Source organism: Perca fluviatilis, chromosome 11, assembly GCF_010015445.1.
Source record: "Perca fluviatilis chromosome 11, GENO_Pfluv_1.0, whole genome shotgun sequence".
Taxonomy (NCBI): domain Eukaryota; kingdom Metazoa; phylum Chordata; class Actinopteri; order Perciformes; family Percidae; genus Perca; species Perca fluviatilis.
The window spans coordinates 26,901,692-26,925,280 of record NC_053122.1 but is presented as its reverse complement, the minus strand read 5'-3'; the positions used below and the strand labels follow the sequence as shown (position 1 = coordinate 26,925,280).

Genomic DNA, 23,589 nt, shown 5'->3' with positions numbered 1-23,589 from the left:
ATTATTCTGCTGTGCAGTTAGCATAAAACAAGAATATAAACAAACAATACCCATACTACCATACTATTTAGTTTGCCAGAAAAAGATTTGGTATGTCCCAATATATAATATGTCAAACGCAGTATGCCAAATATACCAGCATATCCTACTGCATCCGGTCGCATTGCAGTATGCAAGCCATAATGCTTTTCTGGTTATTCTGACCCACAATCCTCTGCGCAGCAGAAGATACGACACATCGACTGAGCCACAGAGAGAGATGACAGTCTGATGATAGCTCATTGAAGGAAGATTAGAGAAAGTTGGACAGAGAGCCTCATGATTCAATCCGACTGAACTCTGGGCGAAGTGAAGGAGGCGGGTCAACTCACAAACAGAAGCGAATGTGTCTCACTCCACACCACAAAGAAATGAATGGGGAGCAAAGTCTGGTCTGACCGCACCATAGCATGTGACTATTAAAGGTCCTGCCCACCTACACAGGTGTTTACACTTGTTCTTGATTGGTCCACGCTAGATTAGACCGAAGTAGACCAAACTTCATGATCCTCTCCCACCCAAGCAGGTGCAACAAAACGAATACAAGGGTCAGACATTAGCAGTTAAGCACAGTGCTACATGCCACATTCACAATCATACTGTTAGAGCATAATTACAAGTAGCTGAGTGTGAAAAACCACGAACGCCAGCCTCCAAATTTTAAGATATTTTGTGAATTTCTGACAGTGACTATATTTCCCACTTAGTGAAAAGAACGACAAAAGTGTCAACAGACTGCTGGCAAAATAGCTGCCTGCAAAACCACCCTCCCTGGGTGTTGCATCTAAATAAAATCCCACATTAACACTAATATAATTAATTCAGCTGATTTAAAAGGAGCTATTCACAGTTACTTTGTATCTGGTTTCACTTATTAAATACAGAACATCAGAAAAGTATACTAGGAATACTGTGTGAACACTCAGGTCAGAAAAACAGGAGGTTTTCATGTTCTTCTTATTATGCAGCATCAGACAAAGTATAATCAAGCAAAGCTACATGGAAACGCCTGTGTGGGTGCACCATGGAGTGTGAAGGGCTTTTAATGCTGCAATTTCTAGTGACACACCGGATTACATAAAACAGGGTAATGTCAGAATCCCAAAAACCAAATCAGAGAATATAATGCACCAGTAGAAGTGTTTTTACTGGCCAGATATGCAAGAATTCTGACATGCAAATTTCCAAGAAGTGTGATAACCAGAAACACATGCCCCAATTTGTCATTTTTTTAAAGGTGAATCAAAGGTGGCACAAGTGAGGCTGTTTTGTTTTATTGTAGGTCTATGCGCCCCTCTGCTGCGTGTCAGTGTTCAGGACTTATAAATATCTCATATACTTGTCTGCATCAAAAAGCCACCAAGCCAAATTCTTCCTAAATTTAAGCAGCATGCATTGTGAGTCTGACATTACTGCTGGGCTGAAATGGAAACCTCCACACAATGTTAGCTGGAGCCTCAGTGGGGCTGTAACAGACTGCCAGCAGAGTTGCTTTGCTAACACTCTCCAAATGATAGAAATGTCACTCACAGTCCTATCTGGAGGCGTGGCGAATTCACCCAGCAGCATCGGCATCAGCCTTACTGGCATGGCTGGCACTTTACGTGTTATTTTTCTTCAAATAAACATGTCTTCGGCTCAAATACTAATCCTCACAGAGCAGCAGGAAAAAAAATGCAGCAAGAAAAAGGCAATCTGACAACTGGTCAAAAAAAAGGGTTCTGGGAAAATGCACTTTCCTGCACTTAGCACAAAAAAACATTCTGAAACGGGGTGAAGATGCATTAGAAAATGTCTAAATATGAGTGAATATGCAAAGAGCGCACTATGAACACATTTCTGACGTAAAAGCATGTATGTTTCTTACTTCTCAATTGTCCTTAAAAATGTCCTTAAACCGAATAAAATTATAGGCTGTTTGATGAAATTTTAATTTTCAACAATCAGCAACAGTAAAAAGGGACAGAGTTATGGTCTTTTTCTTGGACAGGTTGCTCATTTATCTGACCCCCACTGTGGAAGTAACCATTCCTCACAGATAAAACCAAATGGATCCCTCTCTAACCTTTTAACTCCCATCACGCAGGACACAACAGTAAGCACTCAACTTGCTTAATCGTTGTCTTCAAAAGCATTTCTGGGAAATGATTTATACCCAAGCGTCCAGCCACATGGCTAAAAGAACGCAGCCAAACACACTGTAATACGATGTTAAAACAGGCAGTGTTATATCTCGCAATGCACCAGGACAACAAGGCCCTAGCGTCTCCCACAGGTTTCCCCTCCCCCCCTCACTTTGCTCCCTGTAGCAGACAGTTAGCAGTAGCACTGCACCTCTCAAGGACACCACCACCAGAGAGGATAGGGAGGGCGGAGAGGAGGAAGAAAGAAAGAGAAATACAAATCGAGAGGAGAGGACAGAGAGAGGGATAAAGATATGAGGGAGATGGGAGACAGAGCAAAAATCAGGTATATAGTAGGTAGATATTTAAAAGGTGGAGGGGCAGAAAAGAGAAGGGGACGATTGAAGTAATGTAAAGTGGGAAAGTTAAAGACGCGTAACAGATGATAAAGAGTGAAGGTAGAGTTAGAGCCAGTGAGTGAGTGATCAGGAAGAGAGAGAGAGAGAGAGAGAGATAGGGGAGAGAGATAGGGAGAGAGAGGGAGAGAGTGGCGGGGGGAAGAGGGGGGAAAGAGAGAGGGGGAGGAGGGAGCCATGGTTGCCTACGTCACCTTCAGGATGACATTGGCAGGACACACAGGTCTGCTGCCTCATCAATTCTACTACTGCCCAAGGGGACATCATAGCACACACACACACACACACACACACAAAAAACCCCACACACACACACACACACACACACACACACACACACACACACACAAAAAAAATCTTTATGTCTTGCTTTCTCTCTCTCTCTCTCTCTCTCTCCCACATCAGCCCTCCCACACACACACACACACACACACACACACACACACACACACACACACCCATCCTGCCCAGCCCCTGGCGACGTGGCTCTACCTGGCCGAACACACCCGCAGCCTCTGATTGGCTGCTGAATGCCAGCAACGCTCCCCCTGCTCCCCAGCCAGCGAGACTCTGCTTGGAAACAGAGAGGCTGCGCCGTTACCACCACAGGCCACTGCTGCAGCACTGCTCAGCACTGCTCTGAGCCGCATCCTTTTTCAAAAGATGTCTGATAGGCAAAGAAAAATACTAGCTGATGACAATAGGTATGAGTGGTTGAACAGCATCCGATAATGTGTGATTAAGGTACACCTAGTTGTGTACACGGTTTTTCCACTCATGTTTGCGGTTATCGCATCCTGCATTTTAAATCAATTAATGGATGAGGCTTCAACATGATACGTTTCCATTTAATCAGCAGCAAATATTTAATCATGTAAAATCAGCTGCAGCCAAAGACTAACAAAGACACACGAGGAAAGAGAAAAAACGAGCGGTTCCATTGTTTTAATCAACTAAGATGAAAAAAAAAATGTATTGACCACTCAGAAAGCTCTTTAATCACAGTGACCCACCAGTGGACCCAGTCAGTACAAGACTCATGCTGTGCAGCCACACATAGTTGATTCTGATCCAACTTTCTCTCCCCCGATACAGACACCCAAACTAAAGGTTCAGCAGATGCTGAGTGAGTACCGACCCGATACCAGTGATCTTCTTCTTGCTAATTTCAAATATGTATTATGTTTCTATATGTAAGGTAACGTGAGGCTGTATCTACAGATGTGCAAGTCATCGTTAATCAATTATAGCTTCAGGCTTCTTTTTCTGAGCCTCTCTCCTTTATCAAGTTTTGTTAAACATGTAATAAAATCCATTTAATTCTTGCAACCTTTAAAAATGACCTCAATCTAAAACTCTAAGGAGTTCATCTTTGGTAACATTCACTAACCATGCGTGTCAAAGTCAACACTTACTATGGCCTTATAGTTCAGCACACTTCTGCACATATCTTCGGTTTTTGTACGGATTTAACCAACAAAGATATAACGTGTCAATCAAAGAGCTTCAGAGGTGCTGGTAGGCAGATGTCCCTGTGTCTCATGCTAAGCTAAGTTAGCCGGCTGGTGATTGCAGCTTTATATTTACTACAGACATGGTAGTTGTACTGATTTTCTTATCTAGGTTTCAGCAAGAAAGCGAATATTTCCCAAAATGTCAAAATGTTCCTTTAAGGGGAAACAAAAGTGGAAAAATGGATGTTTAGCTATTAACAGGAAACAGAAAAAGTGTTGAGAACATGGGACAGAGGGGATTTAATGAAGCTTCTCACCTTTTCCTGATACTGCCGTCTGGAGGAGTCCAGGGACTGGATAAGAGCTGTTGCATGGCCAATAAAGACAGCATAGCAAGTGGCTCCTACAATCATACTCAGCATGGTGAGCCAGATATCTGAGAGACTCTCCGGGGCCTGCCGGCCATAACCTATGCACAGCATGTGGCTCATTGCTTTGAATACGGCAAAGGAGTACAGCTCTGACCAAGTATCATTCTGTGGAGAGAGAGAAAAGGGAAATAAGCAGTTAAATACATCAATGTTACATCAAAAAAAGGCATGTTGTGAGGGAGAGTGGTGGCAGAGAATAGGGAACCAGAAGAAAAGCTTTGGGGACAGCGGGGTCATGGAATAGCACTTTTTACAAATGAGAACTCCAGGGATGGAGATGCATTTAAAGGAAAGAGAGAGAAGTGGAAACGACATCTGGGGAATCCTTCGAGACCTAATCAGTAAAGTAAAGTAGAGACGGTTTGGAAATTATTTCCTCGGAGAGAAATGATAATGAGGGGTCATTAAATATGCCCTTTCAGAGCTGTGTGAGTAGGAATCTACTGCAGGCGGAGACAGCCAGCGGTCACCAGGCTGCTTGTGTTGAGATTCATGACAGGGGAAAAACCTCAGGTCGTAAGATACAAAAGCATCAAGGGGCGTTAGTCATGTCGTCCGGTCACTTTGAGAACATCTGATTCTCAGTATAATTTGCTAAATGTAAAAATGTGGCTCTGTGTTATTGCACTATAGTGTTATGCCAAAAAAAGAGAGGGGTGAATGAGCAATACGAACAAGCTCCGCTGATCTGATAGGCCTACTTTTGTCCACCAGCTTCCTTTGTTTCCCTTTTTTCTTTCATTATGTCTGTGACAGCAGTGACCTCGACATGAACAGACTGCTGGTGGTTTAATTTCCAGGGGAACTAGAATCCTGTGTAATGAAACTGTATTATTGAAGCATAGCTCCTGTCCTAAAAATGAAGTTAAAACAGCCTCCTGAAAACCTCTTAGAGCCTGGCAGCTTCGAAGTGCAAAAAAACATTCCTTTCTATGCATTCCTTCCTCATCACATTATAAAACACTCTTTCTTTTCCGTGGCTTTTTTCAAATAACTAAACTACCCCTGCCACCGTCCCGGTAAATCCACGTATCTACAAAATGTCAGGTTTTCATGATCTAACAAAAGTTGCTATATCATTTTGAAACAGTTAATTATGAGGATATTTTACAACTTGGGCTCTGGAAAAAAGCAACCGGCAGTTTTTATTATTTCTTTATCTACTTTTTGATGATATCATGATTAAATTATGAATACATCAATAAAAAAAGACCAAAAATTGATTGGTCAATAATTTCATGAATCATTAGTTGCAACCCTAAAGAAGTGAGCTATAGAGCTAATGGACATTTATACATACATATATACAATACAACAGCACGTGTCTTATGTGCAAAGATCTGTTCTCATCTAAGAGACACAACATTAAAGGGCCACACAGTGATACAAGGACTTCTCCATCACAAGCAGAGAGAAAATGAAGACACCCAAAAATAAATACAGCTCCACCAAGTGGGCTGAGGCTACATGGTGTATGTGAAAACAGAAAGAGAAACACTGGAATGAAACAGATTAAATAATAGATGAATGATGAGCACTTTGGTTCTGAAATAGCACAAGTGAGAGAGAGCGAGGGAGACTCCATAGCCTCAGAAGTCTCAACAGCCCTCCCCGGAGATTTTGGTTTGGGAACTATCCGTTGCTTTGTTGGTAATCACTGTCTCCATTAGCTGCAGATAGTCTGTTTGAAGTTGGCTGATAATGCAAAGGGCTTTAAATATATCTTCCAGTGTCCTAAAATGCCTCATTGAATCCGCTGCCTGATATAACTCACATAAACTGTATAGTACTGAACCTTAAATTTCCACCTGCTACACAGAATGACCAGATGTCAGTCACGTGTGACCAAATGTACCAGCATTCGGCTGAGGGTGTGTGCTAATTTCAAGAAAGAAGACTATGAGTTTATAGCCACGCTGCCTGTAATGCTCATTGGAAAGGAAAAAAAAAATGCTAGAAAAAAAAAAATTCTTAATCTTTAGCAGTCGTAATGAAGCAATTTAATAATTGGACAGAGGGTGATGTTCGAATGAATGTCTTTGGTAACATACATCAGAAAGGTTCATCAAAGGTTTGTCATGAGAATTAAAGTGTTAAGATATGTGTGTGGTATGGCAAAGTTCACAAAGTGAGAATAGTGTAAGCAAAAAGGTGAGATTTTATGACATCATAGCTAGTGTTGGGTGAGGCAAAGACATGTAAGAAATACAGTACTTATGTTTCCTCAACAATTATATATAGGTCATATATAAAAATCATCAGTGTTTTTGTCCATTTTTTCCAGTGTTACCACCTTAGTTTAGCGTGTTAGCATGCTAACATTTGCTACGGAGCATAAAGGACAACTGATGAGAGTGTCTGCCTGGGAACATCTGGTCCAAATTGTATGGTAATCCATCCAATGGTTGTCAAGACATTTCACTCCAACAAACCAACAAATGTCTATATCATGGTGGCGCTACTCATTAGGATTAATCCTCTGGGGAACAATGAATGTTTGTGCAAATCCATCCGACAGTTGTCGAGATATTTCAGTCCAGCCCAAAGTGGTGAACCAACCCACCCACATTGCCATTCCTAGAGCAAAAAATTACAAAAGGCGCACCCAAAGACCTACGCAAACAAAGTCTTTTTCCCTGTTACCAGTCTCATCAGGGAAGATGCAGATAATGGAAAATCGAGTTAAATCAGATTGGACGACCAATCGCTATGTGTGTCCAACGGCCGATAAGCTGGACAAATATCAAAAGATAATCGACACCCATGTAACAAAGCCTCTGCCCTGGCCCTGTCACACACACCCAGCAGGTTTAGTTTACAATGGCTTCTCTGAGTTTATTGTACAGTCAGCTCTGTCTCCTGCTTCCTCTCTCTCTGTCTCTCTGTCTCTTTCTTCCTTTGTGGCACTCAGTATTTCTTCCATCAACATGAACACTGTGTGATTGCTGCCCAGACTGGTGGAGATGTTGTTGGTTTATTCATTTAAACTGCTGCTTATGGTTCATACATTTTGGGAAGTACACATATTAGCTTTTTGCCAACATGAGAGAATTGATACCTCATGTCTGTGTGATAATTATGGAGCTAGAGTTAGCCAGCTTTCTCCAGCACGTAAAATCACATCTTGTCATTTTTACATTTGTGTTTGTGCACGGATTAAACAAACAAGATGTAGCTTGTTAATTTGTGAGCTTTAGAGGTGCTGGTTGGTGGTTTTCTTTTAGGCTCTGGACAGACCTAGGCTCACTGTTTCCCCCCTGCTTCCAGTCTTTAAGCTAAGCTAACCATCCTCCGGTTCTAACACTGTACCTAACATAGGCTACATGAGAGTGGTATTGATATTCTCATGTAACTATTAACAAAAAAGCATATTTTCCAAAATGTCAAAGTACTCCTTTAACATATGCATGTGCATATAACACTATTCAGCATTCCTAAGTATAACAAACTACTTCCAAGCATCACTATGATTTGACTATGAGGAATTTTAATTGATAATTCTACTTCTAAAGAAGCCACTCCAGACATTTCGGTAAAAAAAAAAAAAAAAGAATGGTCAAAATCATTTGCATGATGCATCAGAGACAGACTTTAAGCCTCTAGTATCAAGATCCAAAAACGTAGGATCCTACTTTTCCCACAATGCAACTTAATAGTTTTTCAAACTTCACCTTTTGACTTACAGTCTTACAAACTCCATGACCCCAGTTTCTACAAGTTTATCAGTGTTTCAGGGCACTAGGATTAAGCAATGGTTATGGTTATGGTTATGGTTATGGTTAGGGTTAAGGTTAGGGTTAGGTGCCTTGAAGTCAACGGTCGCAGCGCTGCCTGGAAGGAGAAGTTGGGGGCTTTAAACACTATTGAGCTTTCTACACAGTCTTTTAGTTATAAATATGTAGTCTCCAACCCAAACCGAGATAACCCCAGTGACATTGTGACGGGGTGTTTTTGTAGACTTGACAAAGCTCCTCCAGAGCGATAGAAAACACTATACGATTGTTTTCACAAGCTGAGTAGTAATGACCATGACTAGTAAACGGACCTATATGTGTAAAATCTGTGAAGGCCAACTGATATTTGTTTGTTGATGTTGTTACATATTTCCTCCGTTAACATATTTACTCTGTGAATATTTCTGATGAATTGGCCTGCATTTGGAAAGGCTATAATAACTATTGAGCCTCCAGTTCTATTGTTGTGTCTGAAATATGAACCACGGAGTTTGCATTGAACATCTTCTCTTTCATATCAGGCACTCTATCAAATCACTTCTCAAAACTCATTTTTATAGACTTGCTTTTATGTGATGTCTCTTTTTACTCTCTTTTTATTCTCTTCTTATTGTCTCATTTTATTGTTTTAATTGATCTGTATCTGTTATTGCTATTGATCTCTATTCTTTATTTATATGCTTATTTTGTCTTCTCATTACCTTGTTTTGCATCTTTTGCTTTTGGTTTTATTTACCCAGTTTTGTCTTGCAAATGTTTGGCCCCACTGTATAACTGTTATTTTGTTGACCTCTTTCGCCTTGCTTGTCTGTCAAAGCACTTTGTACACTTTGTTTTTAAGGTGCTATATAAATAAAGTTATTATTATTATTATTATTATTATTATTATTATTATTATTATTATTATTATTATTATTATTATTATTATTATCATCTTTGAAGAAAATTCTTATTAAGATGTCATGGTGACTACTAAAGGATCACCTAACTGGTATGGGCTTGCTTGGAAGGATGTATTCATTTTGAGGCCAATTTCATGGCGACCATATGTAACAAAGCAACTGTCTTTAAAAACAGCAACATTTGCACTTCTGCTTGAGTAGTTTTCAACACATTAAGCATACTGCTGCTTAAGTAATGGTTAAGTGCAGTAACCTAACTTCTTGCTTGAGTAGGATATTGTAGCACTGCCTGCCTTCAGCCCAATGAAATCCTTCAGAACCAAAACACATGAGTTCCTCTGGGACTGAGATAATCACATCCGTTCGCTCCTCGCCCAGGAAACATACACCACCTAATTTCCAGTCCATTTATAGAGGTGAGACAGCAGCTTTCACTTTTCATGTTGATATGCTGTTACAGGCCTAGCGAGTAGCAATGTCCGCAGCAGCAATGTAATCATGTTTGGTCAAACTAGGTGCGGTTAGTAAATTAAGTGATTTAACACCATACGTAGTAATTACCAGCTTATCTTCTCCGAGGGAGCAGACCACTGCATGGGGAGAGTGTCTCTGTGATGTGGCTACAGTAAGGGATGGGTACACTCACAGATGTAATTACACAGAGTTGAAACTATTCACCCTGTGTTTGTCAGTTAGCGCTGCTGTCACTATTATTACCCAGTCGCCTCCACTGATGCAGCAAGGCTCTGCCACCGAACCGCAATCTACCATGGAGATTAACTATGTAACTGACTAGGCTTCATAAAGCTAATGCTAAATATAAACTTAACCAAATGATGGATGGTATTTGGGGTGCACTGCAAAAACAACCAATATGTTCCCTGAGGTATTAACAAGTTTGACTGACTCTAATTACCGGTTGGTGGATGTCATCCAGAGTTGTTTTAGATGTGTTAGGGTTAACGCCCTCCATGGTTCCTGCCTCTGGCCCCCACACCACCAGTGCCACTGTAGGGTGCAAGGCATGATGGATGGCCTGGCTGCAACACAATGGCTAATGTTACAAGTTGTCAGCCACTCAATAGGGGGGCGGTCTCAGGTGGCTGGATGCTGCCTGTATAATGCCAGAGCAGCCCTTTAGTTTGAGAGTGGCGGCTCTCTGGAGACTGACTGTCTTTGATTTTACAGAGATAAAGAGAAATGGAGGAGTCAGTGGCCTGTCAGCCCCAAACTTCATCATCCTGGACTTCAAACTCGGCACTGCACACAGCACAAGGTTGTCCTCTTGAGAGTCATGTAAGTTTATAAAAGCAGAACTATTCAAGATGTCTTAGCTAAGGTTGTTGTGCTTGCAGTGCTTTATAGGGAAGGTCAGCACGGTTTATATAATTTTTACACTCCACACATGAAATATAAGAAAGACCATATTAATAGTTGAGGGTATAGCTGCATATGAGCATATTGGTATTTATAATATGATGATGCAACTATGCACTTAGAATCCTGTTGAAGTGTCCAAGATGAACCAGTGCTAGCCATTTGTTTGTGACGAATAATGTTCCCACCTTTCATGCTGTGCTGAGGAATTTTATGTACAGATTCATGTGCCGATTAACAGAGTCAAAGAATACAATTTTAACTGCCTTAACCAACGCTGCACTTAGTGATACCAGATATACCTCCCAACTCTGGAAACACTGGAACACGCATCTGTACCTGTTTTAATTATTGTGCATAGCTATTTGTATGTACACTCACCTAAAGGATTATTAGGAACACCTGTAAGATTTCTCAATAATGCAATTATCTAATCAACCAATCACATGGCAGCTGCTTCAATGCATTTAGGGGTGTGGTCCAGGTCTAGACAATCTCCTGAACTCCAAACTGAATGTCAGAATGGGAAAGAAAGGTGATCTAAGCAACTTTGAGCGTGGCATGGTTGTTGGTGCCAGACGGGCTGGTCTGAGTATTTCACAATCTGCTCAGTTACTGGGATTTTCACACACAACCATTTCTAGGGATTACAAAGAATGGTCTGAAACAGGAAAAACATCCAGTATGCGACAGTCCTCTGGGTGAAAATGCCTTGTTGATGCTAGAGGTCAGAGGAGAATGGGCCGACTGATTCCAGCTGATAGAAGATCAACTTTGACTCAAATAACCACTCGTTAAAACCGAGGTATGCAGTAAAGCATTTGTGAAACCACAACATGAACAACCTTGAGGCGGATGGGCTACACCAGCAGAAGACCCCACCGGGTACCACTCATCTCCACTAAAAATAGGAAAATGAGGCTACAATTTGCACAAGCTCAGCAAAATTGGACAGTTGAAGACTGTAAAAATGTTGCCTGGTCTGAGGAGTCTCGATTTCTGTTGAGACATTCAGATGGTAGAGTCAGAATTTGGCGTAAACAGAATGAGAACATGGATCCGTCATGCCTTGTTACCACTGGGCAGGCTGGTGGTGTAATGGTGTGGGGGATGTTTTCTTGGCACACTTTAGGCCCCTTAGTACCAATTGGGCATCATTTAAATGCCACAGCCTACCTAAGCATTGTTTCTGACCATGTCCATCCCTTTATGACCACCATGTACCCATCCTCTGATGGCTACATCCAGCAGGATAATGCACCATGTCACAAAGCTCGAATCATTTCAAATTGGTTTCTTGAACATGACAATGAGTTCACTGTACTAAAATGGCCCCCACAGTCAACCCAATAGAACATCTTTGGGATGTGGTGGAACGGGAGCTTCGTGCCCTGGATGTGCATCCCACAAATCTCCATCAACTGCAAGATGCTATCCTCTCAATATGGGCCAACATTTCTAAAGAATGCTTCCAGCACCCTGTTGAATCAATGCCACAAAGAATTAAGGCAGTTCTGAAGGCGAAAGGGGGTAAAACACGGTATTAGTAGGGTGTTCCTAATAATCCTTTAGGTGAGTGTATGTATGTTTTGTATGTTCCCTTTATGTAATATGTGGTAGTCAGTATGTCTGTATGTATTTATGTTTGTGTGTACCCCTCTTTTAATATGTTATGTGTACGTTTCTATCTGGACCTTGAGTCTGTAAATAAATACATTTAATAAATTATCGATTTATTAAACAAATATTTAAAAAATCTTCAGTGCCCAAGATGATGTCTTCAACTTGCTTAGTTTGTCTGACCAAAAGTCCCAAACCCCAAAATTTTCACTTCACAATAAGTTAGAACTGAGAAAAGCATCAAATCATCATCAATGGAAGAGCAGGAACATGTGACTGTTGGCTGAAGCGATGAATCGATTATCAAATTAGTTGCTGATTAATTTTCTGTCAGTCAACTTAATGATTAATCGACTAACCATTTCAGCTCTAATTACATCAACATATCTTTTAGCTTTACTATTTCTAAAGAAAATACATGGATACCAGGACTCAGTATTTGCTTTGCTTTGTTACATTCAGAGGGCTAGATTTATCAAGCCGTTTGCGCCTGTTTCCAGGCGCTAATTGGTCGCAAAGGTAAAATCGCAGATTGTCTGCCACATGAGCGAGAAGAGACAAGTTGCGCTTTCAATATGCGTTCGTGGGAGGGTCGTGGGGAAAGCGGGAGTTCCACCCAAAAAGGTGGGAGGATAAGCGCAAAGTGCACCTAATTATATATTCCGTGGTATTTACAAAGACTGTCAGTAAGAGCGCGCCTCTATTCTGCGGGGGAAATTCTCCGCCTCTTTAAAGCAGGTCTAAACCAGCCGCAATCGAGTTTCCTCGTAGACCTTTATGCCGCTGGTGAAATGGCAACAGCAATTTGAGCAAGACGAAGACATAGGCGAGGCTGAAAATATTTTTAACACAAGAATCACACTTTGTCAGTGAACACAACATCATTTAGCGTTACAGATCAAGCAGCCATGCAATATTAGAGTTCCTGGAAGAAATGAAAGATGAAATTGAATCTCCCACACAGCGTTCACATCCCATTCCATCAGTTGTTAAACTCCTCGCTACATTACAAATATTGGCATCAGGATCATTTCAAACAGTCATAGCATCAGCAGTGGGAATATCGCAGTCTGCACTCAGCCATATCATAGCACAAGTACCGCTTTGCTACAGCGCAATTTACGGTCTAGTGGGCGGAGAAAGACGCTGATTGCCTGATGGGTGTCAGGGTTGATAAATACTACGCAAAATGTGGAAGCATAGCGTGCGCTATTACCGAACTCGCATAAACAGACGCAGCGCAAACTGCGCTAGTGTTAGTAAATTAGGCCCAGAGTTGTGTGTGTGGGTGTATTTCCGTGGAGGAAAATAGGGCGCTCTACCAGGTGAGCTACCCAGGCGTCTAGGTATCTTAAATGTTGTCCTTTTTTTTTTAATTATATTAGATATTACACTGCAGTAATGTAAATCTACTTTCTGTACTGGATTTAAAAGATGAGTGATATAAATAGTAGATGCCTGACAGAGATCATGTCACCATCAGCTAATTTTGATTAAATATCACATGAAAGCACCATTTATCAAACCCAAAATATCCCCACCTTATTAATACTGAGAGCCTAAAACTGCAGTATGTCCGATTCTGACACATTAAACAAAGACAAACTGCTTCCCTTTCACCAACATGAAAGAGAGGACATCCATTCTCATCACCTCATTAACTTGTTTAAACCCAAATTACTTTTGTACAGCAATAAACACAAGTGCCACTGCTGTCATCGTGGAAATACCTCAAATCTGAAACTTACAAGTAGTTGTGGCAGACCCTGATGATGTCTGGGAGGGGGACCCAATCTGTTTAAAACCCCATTTGGACCTGTGCCTCATGTCTGGGTTAGTGTGGTCTTCCTTCACTCAGTAAAATGCTCACAGACAGGACCTATAAACAACCAGCTTTTATCTCTCTGAGAGAGACATGGTAACAAAGAGCCCAGCTGCCAGGCCATATCCCTCCCATCCCTCTGTTTTCCCCTTTTATCTTTCCTGTCATCACCCCACCATGATGAAGAGGAGGCACGAGGGGATATAGAGGTGTGCTTAAATCTCTTCTTTTTCACAGCTTCTTCATTGGTATCCTACAGTTGTTTTGTCTGGCACACCGGCTAAATGCTACTGCAGAGGGCAGTGATAGGAGTAATTTTCCTAATATGTTGAAGAGAAATACTGACTTTTCCTCCTGATTCAGTAATAGCATAATTGCAGCAAACATGACTTAGGATAATAATGGTTCCCTGAATAGTGCACTGCACTGTTTTTAAAATGGACCATCCAAATGACAGTGTATATATAGGCCTAACTATCGCCGCTAATGTAGAGGACCCATTTTTAGCCACGCTAGCAGCATAGCTTGGGGGATGAAAATGTGGGTCCACCATTTTGGTTCAGACTGAATACATAAATGAATGAATATATTAACAAATGTCGTTTGGATTCATTGCTATGAAATGTTGGATTCATGGTCTTCAGAGGATGAAGCAAACTGACTAGTGCCAGGTCACACTTTAATTTTTCCAATATGTTTGGTAAGTACCTGTAAAACTAATGACTAGTGATGTTTAATGTTAAATAAGAAATTGAATGCCAACACACCAAACTAAGATAGTGAACGTGGTAGACATTATACATGCTAAACGTCAGCATGTTAGCATTAACATTGTGAGCTAGTTAGCTTTACAGAGCTGCTGGTGTGTCTGTAGACTCTTGTTCCAATGACCAGAACCTATATTTATTACTGCATACACTGTAAAGGAAGACTTGAAGCACTATGGTTCCTGTTTTAGTAAAGACAAGAAAGAGTTTATCATGGCCACAAAATATTGATTGACATTCTGCCCAAAAAAATTTATGGCGGTCACAAATTTCAATCAATATTCTGTAACAACCGTTAGCTCCTTCCCAATCAACTCAGAATACAAAATGCAAATCCAGTTCTGGCTGGGGGGATATGTGCAACTTGGTATGCGCAGACATGATTCCCTGTCACATACCTCCATCTTGTTGAGGGACACCCAGCAGTCTGAGGGGAAGTCCTGCAGCATGGGGACCAGGAACTGTAGGCAGCCGTCCCAGTGACACAGCAGCAGCATCATACCAATCAGGTTAAAGATCCGCATCACCGCACTAGCCAGGTCATAGGTCATATGGAAGATCTGGAGCAAGACAATAAGACAGGGAGGGGAGTTTAAACTGGGCTGAGACATGCAGAGATAGAGAATATGTTGGATTTTGGGATATGAACTCAGGGAATATGGCTTTCATAACTTTGTCAAACACTCAAATTCACTTCTCAGTGGCAGGACTGACTTCTCACTCTGCTCCACGGTCTCCCGTGGATCATACCAAGTTTGATTAATGAGTAGGGGGGACAGGTTCCCATCAGTTGCACATCAAACACAGCAGGAGCAGGCAAGACATTTGTTACACAGAGACACATGACATCAATCAGAGGCTCAAACATGCACACAGAGTCCAGTCACAAACACAAAACACTCACGCAAGCCTGCAGGCACACTGACACACTAACAACACCGACAGACATGCCAACACGTACACATACACACATTCAAACACACAGTGATGGACAGGGACCATCATGATCCTTAACAACTGATAGTCTGTTGTCTCACACATCAATCATTCTGAGTCACCGGACAGTCACTTAAGCCAATCATCTATCACCCGACTGACTTCAAGAAACCACCCTTTGTTGGTGCTTAGTAGCTGAATTTAATACCACAATAACCTTTATACAGTTTAAATATGTAGAAATTGCTAAATTTGTCATAGTAAAACATGTAGAAAGGTCTGATAAATGGGTCACTTCTTACTCAGTGCAGCTGAGGGAGAAGTGATACTCTGTGATGGGAGTGATGAGGAATGGACTGGACATGAATCACATGGGCTGATCTTTCTAAATAACGCTTTAACCTTTACAGGGTTTTCACTGTCAGTTTTTATCAATCAGCAACTGACAAATATAGTAATTTGTCATCACTGAGGATGGATGAGAGAAACTATAACGTACACAGTCGTGTTGTGCTGGCTGGCAGCTCCAAGAAAGTTACAGGAACTAAAAGAAGCTTCTTGGATTTTCAAAATAAATTATGACAGATAATGTCAAACAGACTGGGCTGTTGATACTGGGTATTTCCTGTGTCAGTGTCTCACTCTCCACCACATCTCTGCTCTCATTCTCCATGCATGCCAAGTATCACTTCCCATCATGCACCACTGTGTCTGTGTGTGTGTGTGTGCGCATCACATCATATCTTCATAAATCCAATTATCCAAAGGTCAAGTTAGCAGCCGAGCCCCACTGCACTGCTCACCACTGCAAAATGCCAACACCAGGCTGCCCATTCTAGCATAAGAGAAAAGTCGAGTGATCTCGTAACATTGTTGGACCTCTTGTCTCCCAGGCTGCTTTACTTCATTTGAGAATGAAGTCCGATAGAGAGGTTGGAGCAGGGCCCCGACAAAGTGCATCCCTCACAGAGCAAATAAAAGCTGAGTGGCCAGGAAGGGCAGGACTGGGCCATTAAGTTCAGTCCACTAGACTAGGGCTGTGCAATTAATCAAACTTTGATCTCGATTTCAGCTCGATTTCGGTAATCGAGAAGAACAATTATTTCACACATTACGTTTTGCAAGTAAATTCTTATTTTGCCTTGTGTTCTGAATGGAGAAAAAACAGTTCAACAGGGAAAAGTATTAAAGGAAATATCACAGTTCCAGGTGTTTTCATTGTTGATTTGTTTAACTGTTTCACTGTCTTTTAAGTTCAATAAATGCAACATCTTTACAAAAGTCAATGAGTAATTGACTAATTGTGATTATGAATTTTTCCATAATCGAGCAGCCCTAGCGGGACTACCTAGCAACAGCACCCATCTTCACATCCAAAGCCAGTCAAGCCTCGGAGGAAATTCCAGCTTACCTAACCTCTCCGATCCCTTTAAATGAACAATTAGTGACATATATAATCACAGTCAACAGCCCCCTAGTGCTGAATATTATCATCACCCTCTACCCCACCTGCTCTTCCTCTGGCACCTTAATTGATTAACTGTGTTTTCCCTGGTAATAGGCTGCTTATTAGACCACCTGATGCCGCCTGTGGGACTACCAGGTCAGACAGGGAGACAGAGGTGTGTGTGTGTGGGGGGGGGGGACAATAACAGTAATTAGAATGCAAACTCAAACATCCTGCTGACATTAAACATTTCTCACCAGGTGGCAGGTGAGAACATTAATATCTAGCCTCCAGGCGGAAGAAAGCAGGCCGCTCGGAGCAAACCTAGAGGCAGATTGTTGGTTTGGTCACGAGCCAACATCAGCATATTGGAGGCAAAGCAATGACCTTTCATCACAGACTAGATTGGGTGTTTCTTCCTCTGTGGCTCAGAGTTGTGTGATTAGAGTTAATATAATATTTACTGAGGGAACAGTCATGAAACGTATGCTCTTACCTCTTCCCATTGGTGAATGTAGCGTATTAATCTGGAGAGCCTCAACAGCCTCAGAAGACTTAGGATCTTGGTAAAGCGGACAATCCGCAGGGCCCGAGCAGTCTTGTACACCTCCGAATCGATCCCTTTCTCCACTATGAGGAATATGTAATCCACTGGGATGGAGGAGACAAAGTCCACAATGAACCAAGTTTTTAAGTACTTTTTCTTAATGGTTTTAGGGTCCAAAATGATGTCTGAGTTGTCCTCAATGATGATTCCAGTGCGAAAGTTGAGCACCAGGTCCATGAGGAAGAAGGTGTCAGAGACCACGTTGAAGATGATCCAGGGCGTAGTGGTCTCCTCCTTAAAGAAGGTGATGCCCACGGGGATGATGATCAGGTTGCCCACCATAAACAGTAGCATTGTGAAATCCCAGTAGAACCTAGCAGGTGTGGGTGTGTGTGTGTGTGTGTGTGTGTGTGTGTGTGTGTGTGTGTGTGTGTGTGTGTGTGTGTGTGTGTGTGTGTGTGTGTGTGTGTGTGTGTGTGTGTGTGTGTGTGTGTGTGTAGGAAGAAAAGACAAAGATAGAGTCAGTCCAAAGGGAGTTGCAGTGGAAAGCTGATAGGCACAAGAGACTTCTTAACTCAAGTTGGCAAAGTGTAAACGAAGTGCAGGAGCTACCCTTTGTCTGCCTGAACATGCAGAAAGTAATTAGATGCTTTCTTTTTCCAAGGTTCACATGCTGTATTATTTAGTCATGAGCAATTTCTCCATGCATTCTATATTCGTATAATGCAACAAAATGAAACGTATGGTTGTCTCTGCTACTGGCTGATGATTCATGGTTCATTTTCTGAACTATGGTAGGTTTTCTAATCTATGACTGACTGAAGTGAAGGTGCTCTTCAGGCTGCATTTTCAAGGTTTAAATGATGGAAGCAACTTTCAACCCTTCTGTTTTGTTGACAATAGCTTGTCACTACCCCACTATTGTATGTGTAAAATATATGATAATTGCAAAATATTTACCAATTTATTGTCCTTTTTTCATTTCTTCTGATCATGTCAAAACTTATTATGTACCAAGGTATCAAAGTGATATTTTTTTCCATTGCCACGGACTGAGCTTGCACATTTTATGAAGGTGACAAAATACGGAAATTAAACAATAAAACATTTAACTATTTGATGTTTTCTAGAATATATTACACAGTATCCTTCATAGTGATGTTACTTATGTTTGAGGTAAACAAACTATTATGAAAAAAACTCCAATAAGATCCAAGAAGATGCATAAAAAGTACTGTCAACACAAATCATAGATATTGAGCATATGCATTGTTTTACAGCCAGGGTCTCTGAGACCCCAAACAAAAGTAAGTTTCTTACATTCTCTGTAGCAGAATTAGGTTCATACTCAAGTCTCATACAATTGGGAAAAGCCCTATAATATTAAGTTGATAAAACATGTTGAGTAGCCTATGTTTCTTGAGCTGGCAAAGGGAGCCAGGGTCTCCAGGACCCTATCGGTTTCATTTATCACGCTGCATTTGTAACTCTTTTCGACCTTGTAGTACACATGGATACCAATAAGGCGTGTGTCATGCTATTTACTGCCAGCGGTGATGTGTCAGTTTATTGAATGGGACAGCGAGTAAAAGTAGTGATGTTTGAGCCCGTCAGAGGAAGCTCTGCAGGACAGGTGCAGCGCTGAGTCATTACACTGCGACTTATGCAACAAGCTCTGACTCCTCCACTTCACGGTAGGCTAATAACAATAACCGCCCCGATGAGAATGTTTAAAGCAACTTTGCTGCTTTAACTATGCATTCATTAGCATAAGAATTACGAAGGGGGCAGCTACAGATTCACATCGTGGGAGCTTGCATGGTAAAAAAAAATGTATGCAAAGTGGCCTGTAGTCAAATAACATCCCTGCTGTTGAAAACATGTCTCAAGTTTAGTAGTCTACTGACTCGGCGTTATGTGATAGGCTACAAATGGGCCAAATATGAATGGCGCTGTGAAGGGGGTGTTTGAAGGTAGCGCTCAAACGCGCGAGACGACTCCAAATTAGACGGGAGCTGTCCACTCCTTGTGGTGCTGAAACCAAGCAGCCCAGCCGAGAGAAAACCCTGCTGATTGTCTGACCCAAATGCAATTCAGCGACTGATACATGTCGAGAGAGAAAAAGGCTTACAGGCTAATTCATCAAGCCAGAGTAACTAAGAGCCTTATTGGGTCGTAGATTTCTCTAAATATTTGTGTGACAAAATAGCTGCTTAAATGTCCACTTGGGTTATAGGTGTTTCAGCTGTGATAAACAGAGCGCATCCGTCATTGAAATGCAGGATCCGGGGAGTTGTACAGGCCGATATGTCTCCAGTGAGCATGCTTGAGCTTTTCGCACACTTGGCTCAAGGTGACATTCCATTACTGAGTGCATCGCATACACACATACACACACACAGGCATAGCCTACATCCTGTCAGCACGGCTGTTGTCGCAGAGCATAGCTTACAACCAATATTAACCAGATCTTTGAAAAATAATGGCATTTTAGATAAACCCGAATAAGCGTCAGAGAGCTGTCCTCTTTGTTAAATGTGAGCGTGCTGCAACGAAAAGTCGAGATGTCTTAGCAGGCCGAGCTTGTTGAGCATCCCAGACATGCTACTGTACATGCAGACTGGAATAGGATTTGTTTACAACCTTGAAAGGACACTCTTTCCTTAACTCCATTTGCCTGACAACAGGTTGTTTGGGGGGATTAATGGCAGCACGTTTCAATGCATCGATTCCAATCTCTACAGATTCAAATCATAAGGGATGAAACGATAAATCAGCAGCCTAGACTTGAGCAATACCCATGCATGTGTCCCATGGAGTCACAGTGGTTACTCACTATAGAGTAAGTTGTAGATGACAATGTGGACCCATATGGGCCCCCCATGACTTTCAACGTGTAACCAATGGCAGCCCCGGCTCTTACCTGAAATCGCTGTAAGGGTGGATAATCCAATTTCCAGCTGATTTTACCCTCTCCTGCTCTCTCTCAACTGCTTTTTGACTACCATACATGCGTAAGGAGAATTTGTTAACTCCGGGCTGCAGCATATTACTAAACTGCCGCTGCATGAAGGTGGTTTGGCTGCCCCGAGGCTCCGCATCCTCGGCCGGCACAATTGGCGGTCCATCCTCCGACTTCAGGAAAGTGACAGAGTTCCTGGGCTGCTGGGTCTGAGTCTGAGTCGGGCCGTGCAGCGAGGACGAGGCTTTCCGGCTTGGTGCGTTAGAGAAGGACACCCTGGAGTCCTTTTTCTCGGGGACACCGCTTGACACGGGGGTAGTGCCGGGGTTTGCGCTCTCTCCTCCGTGCCCCCCGGACATGGACCCGCCTGGTGTGATCGAGCCGTCCATGCTGGCGGTGGTCGAGTTACGTGCTCCTCGCTTGGCGCTCCCTCCGTCCTCGGCCCTCCCCGACCCTCCTGTCTGCTTCTCCTGCTTGGAGATGATTGAGCGCAGGCTCCCGGTACCCGAGTCCCTCCTGCATTCTCCGTTTTTGTTGCATTTCATGCTGGAAATTGGAGCGACGCTTTTGCGACCATCACCCGCTGTCGCGTTTAAAACCTCTACCGCGACCGCTGACGCTGACGCCTCCGCCCCAGATGCTCTGCTGGTCTCGCCGCGATGGGCAGCATCGCCCGGACAGGGTGTCTGGGTCTCGGTAGGTCTGGAGGCAGCAGTGGGCCGTGGAGCGGCAGGAGCGTCCTCTGTGTGCGTGTGGCAGGGCTCCTTGTTTGAGTTTCTCCTGGAACCCGAGGACGCGGCTCCCCCTCCTGGCGTAAAGTTCTTCATCCTGATACTGCCGCCTCCTCCTCCTCCTCCTCCTCCACCTCCGCCGCTGCCGCTCCCCCCGGCTCGGCGCAACCGCGGATGCTGAAACTTGGACTCCTCTTCTCCGTCCTCCGTCTCGTCCATCACGACGTTGCTGGCCGCACCGGGCTGCTTACCGCTCGGTGCGCCGGAAGAACCGGACTCCAGACAGTTCTGGGCGCTGTTGCTTCTTGTGCATTTGGACGCGGCAGCCTTTGGTGCGCTGATATGGCTGCATCCACTGCCGTCCACCGCCTTCTTTTTCATGGTGGCAGCAGACGCCGGTGGTACCTCATTCCTGTCCATGACATTGAGCATATCAAATGTTGTCTCCAATTATCTTTGGAGAAAACCAATCAGAGACAGAGGGGAGATGGAGCGAAGAAGAGAGAGGGAGAGAGAAAGAAAAGAGTGACGGAGGGACGGAGGGACAGAGGGAGGGGTGGACGTGACTTCTTTGCAAACTGCGCTTTTACTTTGACTAGTCATTGTGTCAAAGACGCTCAAGCATCAACCTAATTGAGCCCTTTGACTGTGTGTCAAATATCATTACACTGAATGGGCTTATGCCGCTGCTAATTCAACTCAAGCTGCTTGCAGCTGAGGCCTCGCAGTCATGACCTAAAGCTTGAATTGCCTCAAGTAGCTCTTTGCAAATTATCACTTGAAATATATGCTTAATATGTTGCCAATCGCGGTATCTAACATCAAAAGTTGAATCACCACGTGTTAATGAAATCTGAAATGATGTCATATGTTTTAGAAGGTGCTTTCAATGACAACCTCCCTGAACTGATATTGCCCATAGTTGGTGTTTAGTGCGGCCTAGCGGCCACACACGGGTAGCGCGGTAGGTAGAAGCCAAAAGTTTAACGTTATGTGACTGACACAACAGAAATGTCAAACTTTGTGGTCAGAAAGTAACAGAACATGTCGTCTCAAAGATGTCTGATCCTTTGGGTGCTTGTGGCTGGGTTCAAGCCCCTGAGGGAACACAATGTACCCTTCTACTTCTTACAAGGTACATTTTTGCTTTACCTTGAAGTCTGGTCTTGTTAGTTTAGAGTAGAGATGGCCCGATACCATTTTTTGCTTCCCGATACCGATTCTGATACCTGAACTTGCGTATCGGCCGATACCGAGTACCGATCCGATACCAGTGTGTCATATATTTTATTGTGTTTTAACAACTGTATACTAGGCTACCCTGTATGGATGTGATATTATTTCTATCTTTGTTGTCGGTCTGGCTCAGGTTAAATTCTTTGTGAAACATGAACAAACACAAACAATGAATGCCACAGAACTTTCTTTTTTTATCCAGTTTGACAGTCAGTTATAACGGAAAAAGAACATAAATAAACTACTTTAATGTAGATTTTCTTTAGGGCGTAATTTCGGGGTATCGGATTGGTGCATAAACTCCAGTACTTCCCGATACCGATATGAGCGTTTTAGGCAATATTGGAACCGATACCGATACTTGTATCGGTACATCTCTAGTTTAGAGGATCAGATCACAGTCCAAAGGTTTATGTGCAACCATTTGTACTGGTGGTTTGATACTGTGTGTTTTTACCCCTTAGGGTTATTTTTCTAAAAGTGTGAGTGAGGAAAAACACCAAAGGGAGCACTGAGGAGTATTCAATCAGGTATTCATGTCAGCTCAGTCAGCTACATAATCCGTGCAGGTACCTGTAACAAGGGTCAACAAATACAGCAGAGGTATTCATGTGCACACAGGGACAGAAGGATGCTGTTGTAGTGAGATACAGGTTCAGCATCACTGATGGGACTATTTGGTGCTCTGGTTTAAACTGCATGGTAGGAGCATATAAAAGCGTCTGGTTCCAAATGTCTAGTGCAGTAATTACATTTTCATTAGCATCTCCGTTGGAAGGAATCACACTAGTACAGTGTTGTAATGTAACAAAGTAATACGTCGTTAGTATATAGAATAGGCATGTTGCCAATGGCCAAAGCTACAGAACATTACCCCAACACATTCAGGATACGGGCCATGATCATCGAGTGCTTTGTCACTTGAGAAGTAGTTAGCCTATATTTTCTTTAGTCTAATTTTAGTCACATGCAGTATGAAAAGGATCGCTTGGTTTTACACGCAAATGCTCACGCAGGTTTGCTCAATAATAGCACTATAACTGGT

General features: G+C 42.6%; 1 protein-coding gene across 1 annotated transcript in view; it reads right to left on the bottom strand.

The window, feature by feature from the left end:
* Nucleotides 1-21,740, bottom strand: part of LOC120568791 (potassium/sodium hyperpolarization-activated cyclic nucleotide-gated channel 2-like) — a 35,342-nt gene extending 13,602 nt beyond the window's left edge. The window contains exons 1-4 of the mRNA XM_039816497.1: nucleotides 20,539-21,740; nucleotides 17,565-17,988; nucleotides 15,084-15,245; nucleotides 4,350-4,568 (exon numbers count right to left, since the gene is read on the bottom strand). Coding sequence (XP_039672431.1) covers nucleotides 4,350-4,568; nucleotides 15,084-15,245; nucleotides 17,565-17,988; nucleotides 20,539-21,740 — 2,007 coding nt within the window. The remainder of the gene's footprint in view (nucleotides 1-4,349; nucleotides 4,569-15,083; nucleotides 15,246-17,564; nucleotides 17,989-20,538) is intronic.
* Nucleotides 21,741-23,589: the final 1,849 nt, after the last annotated feature.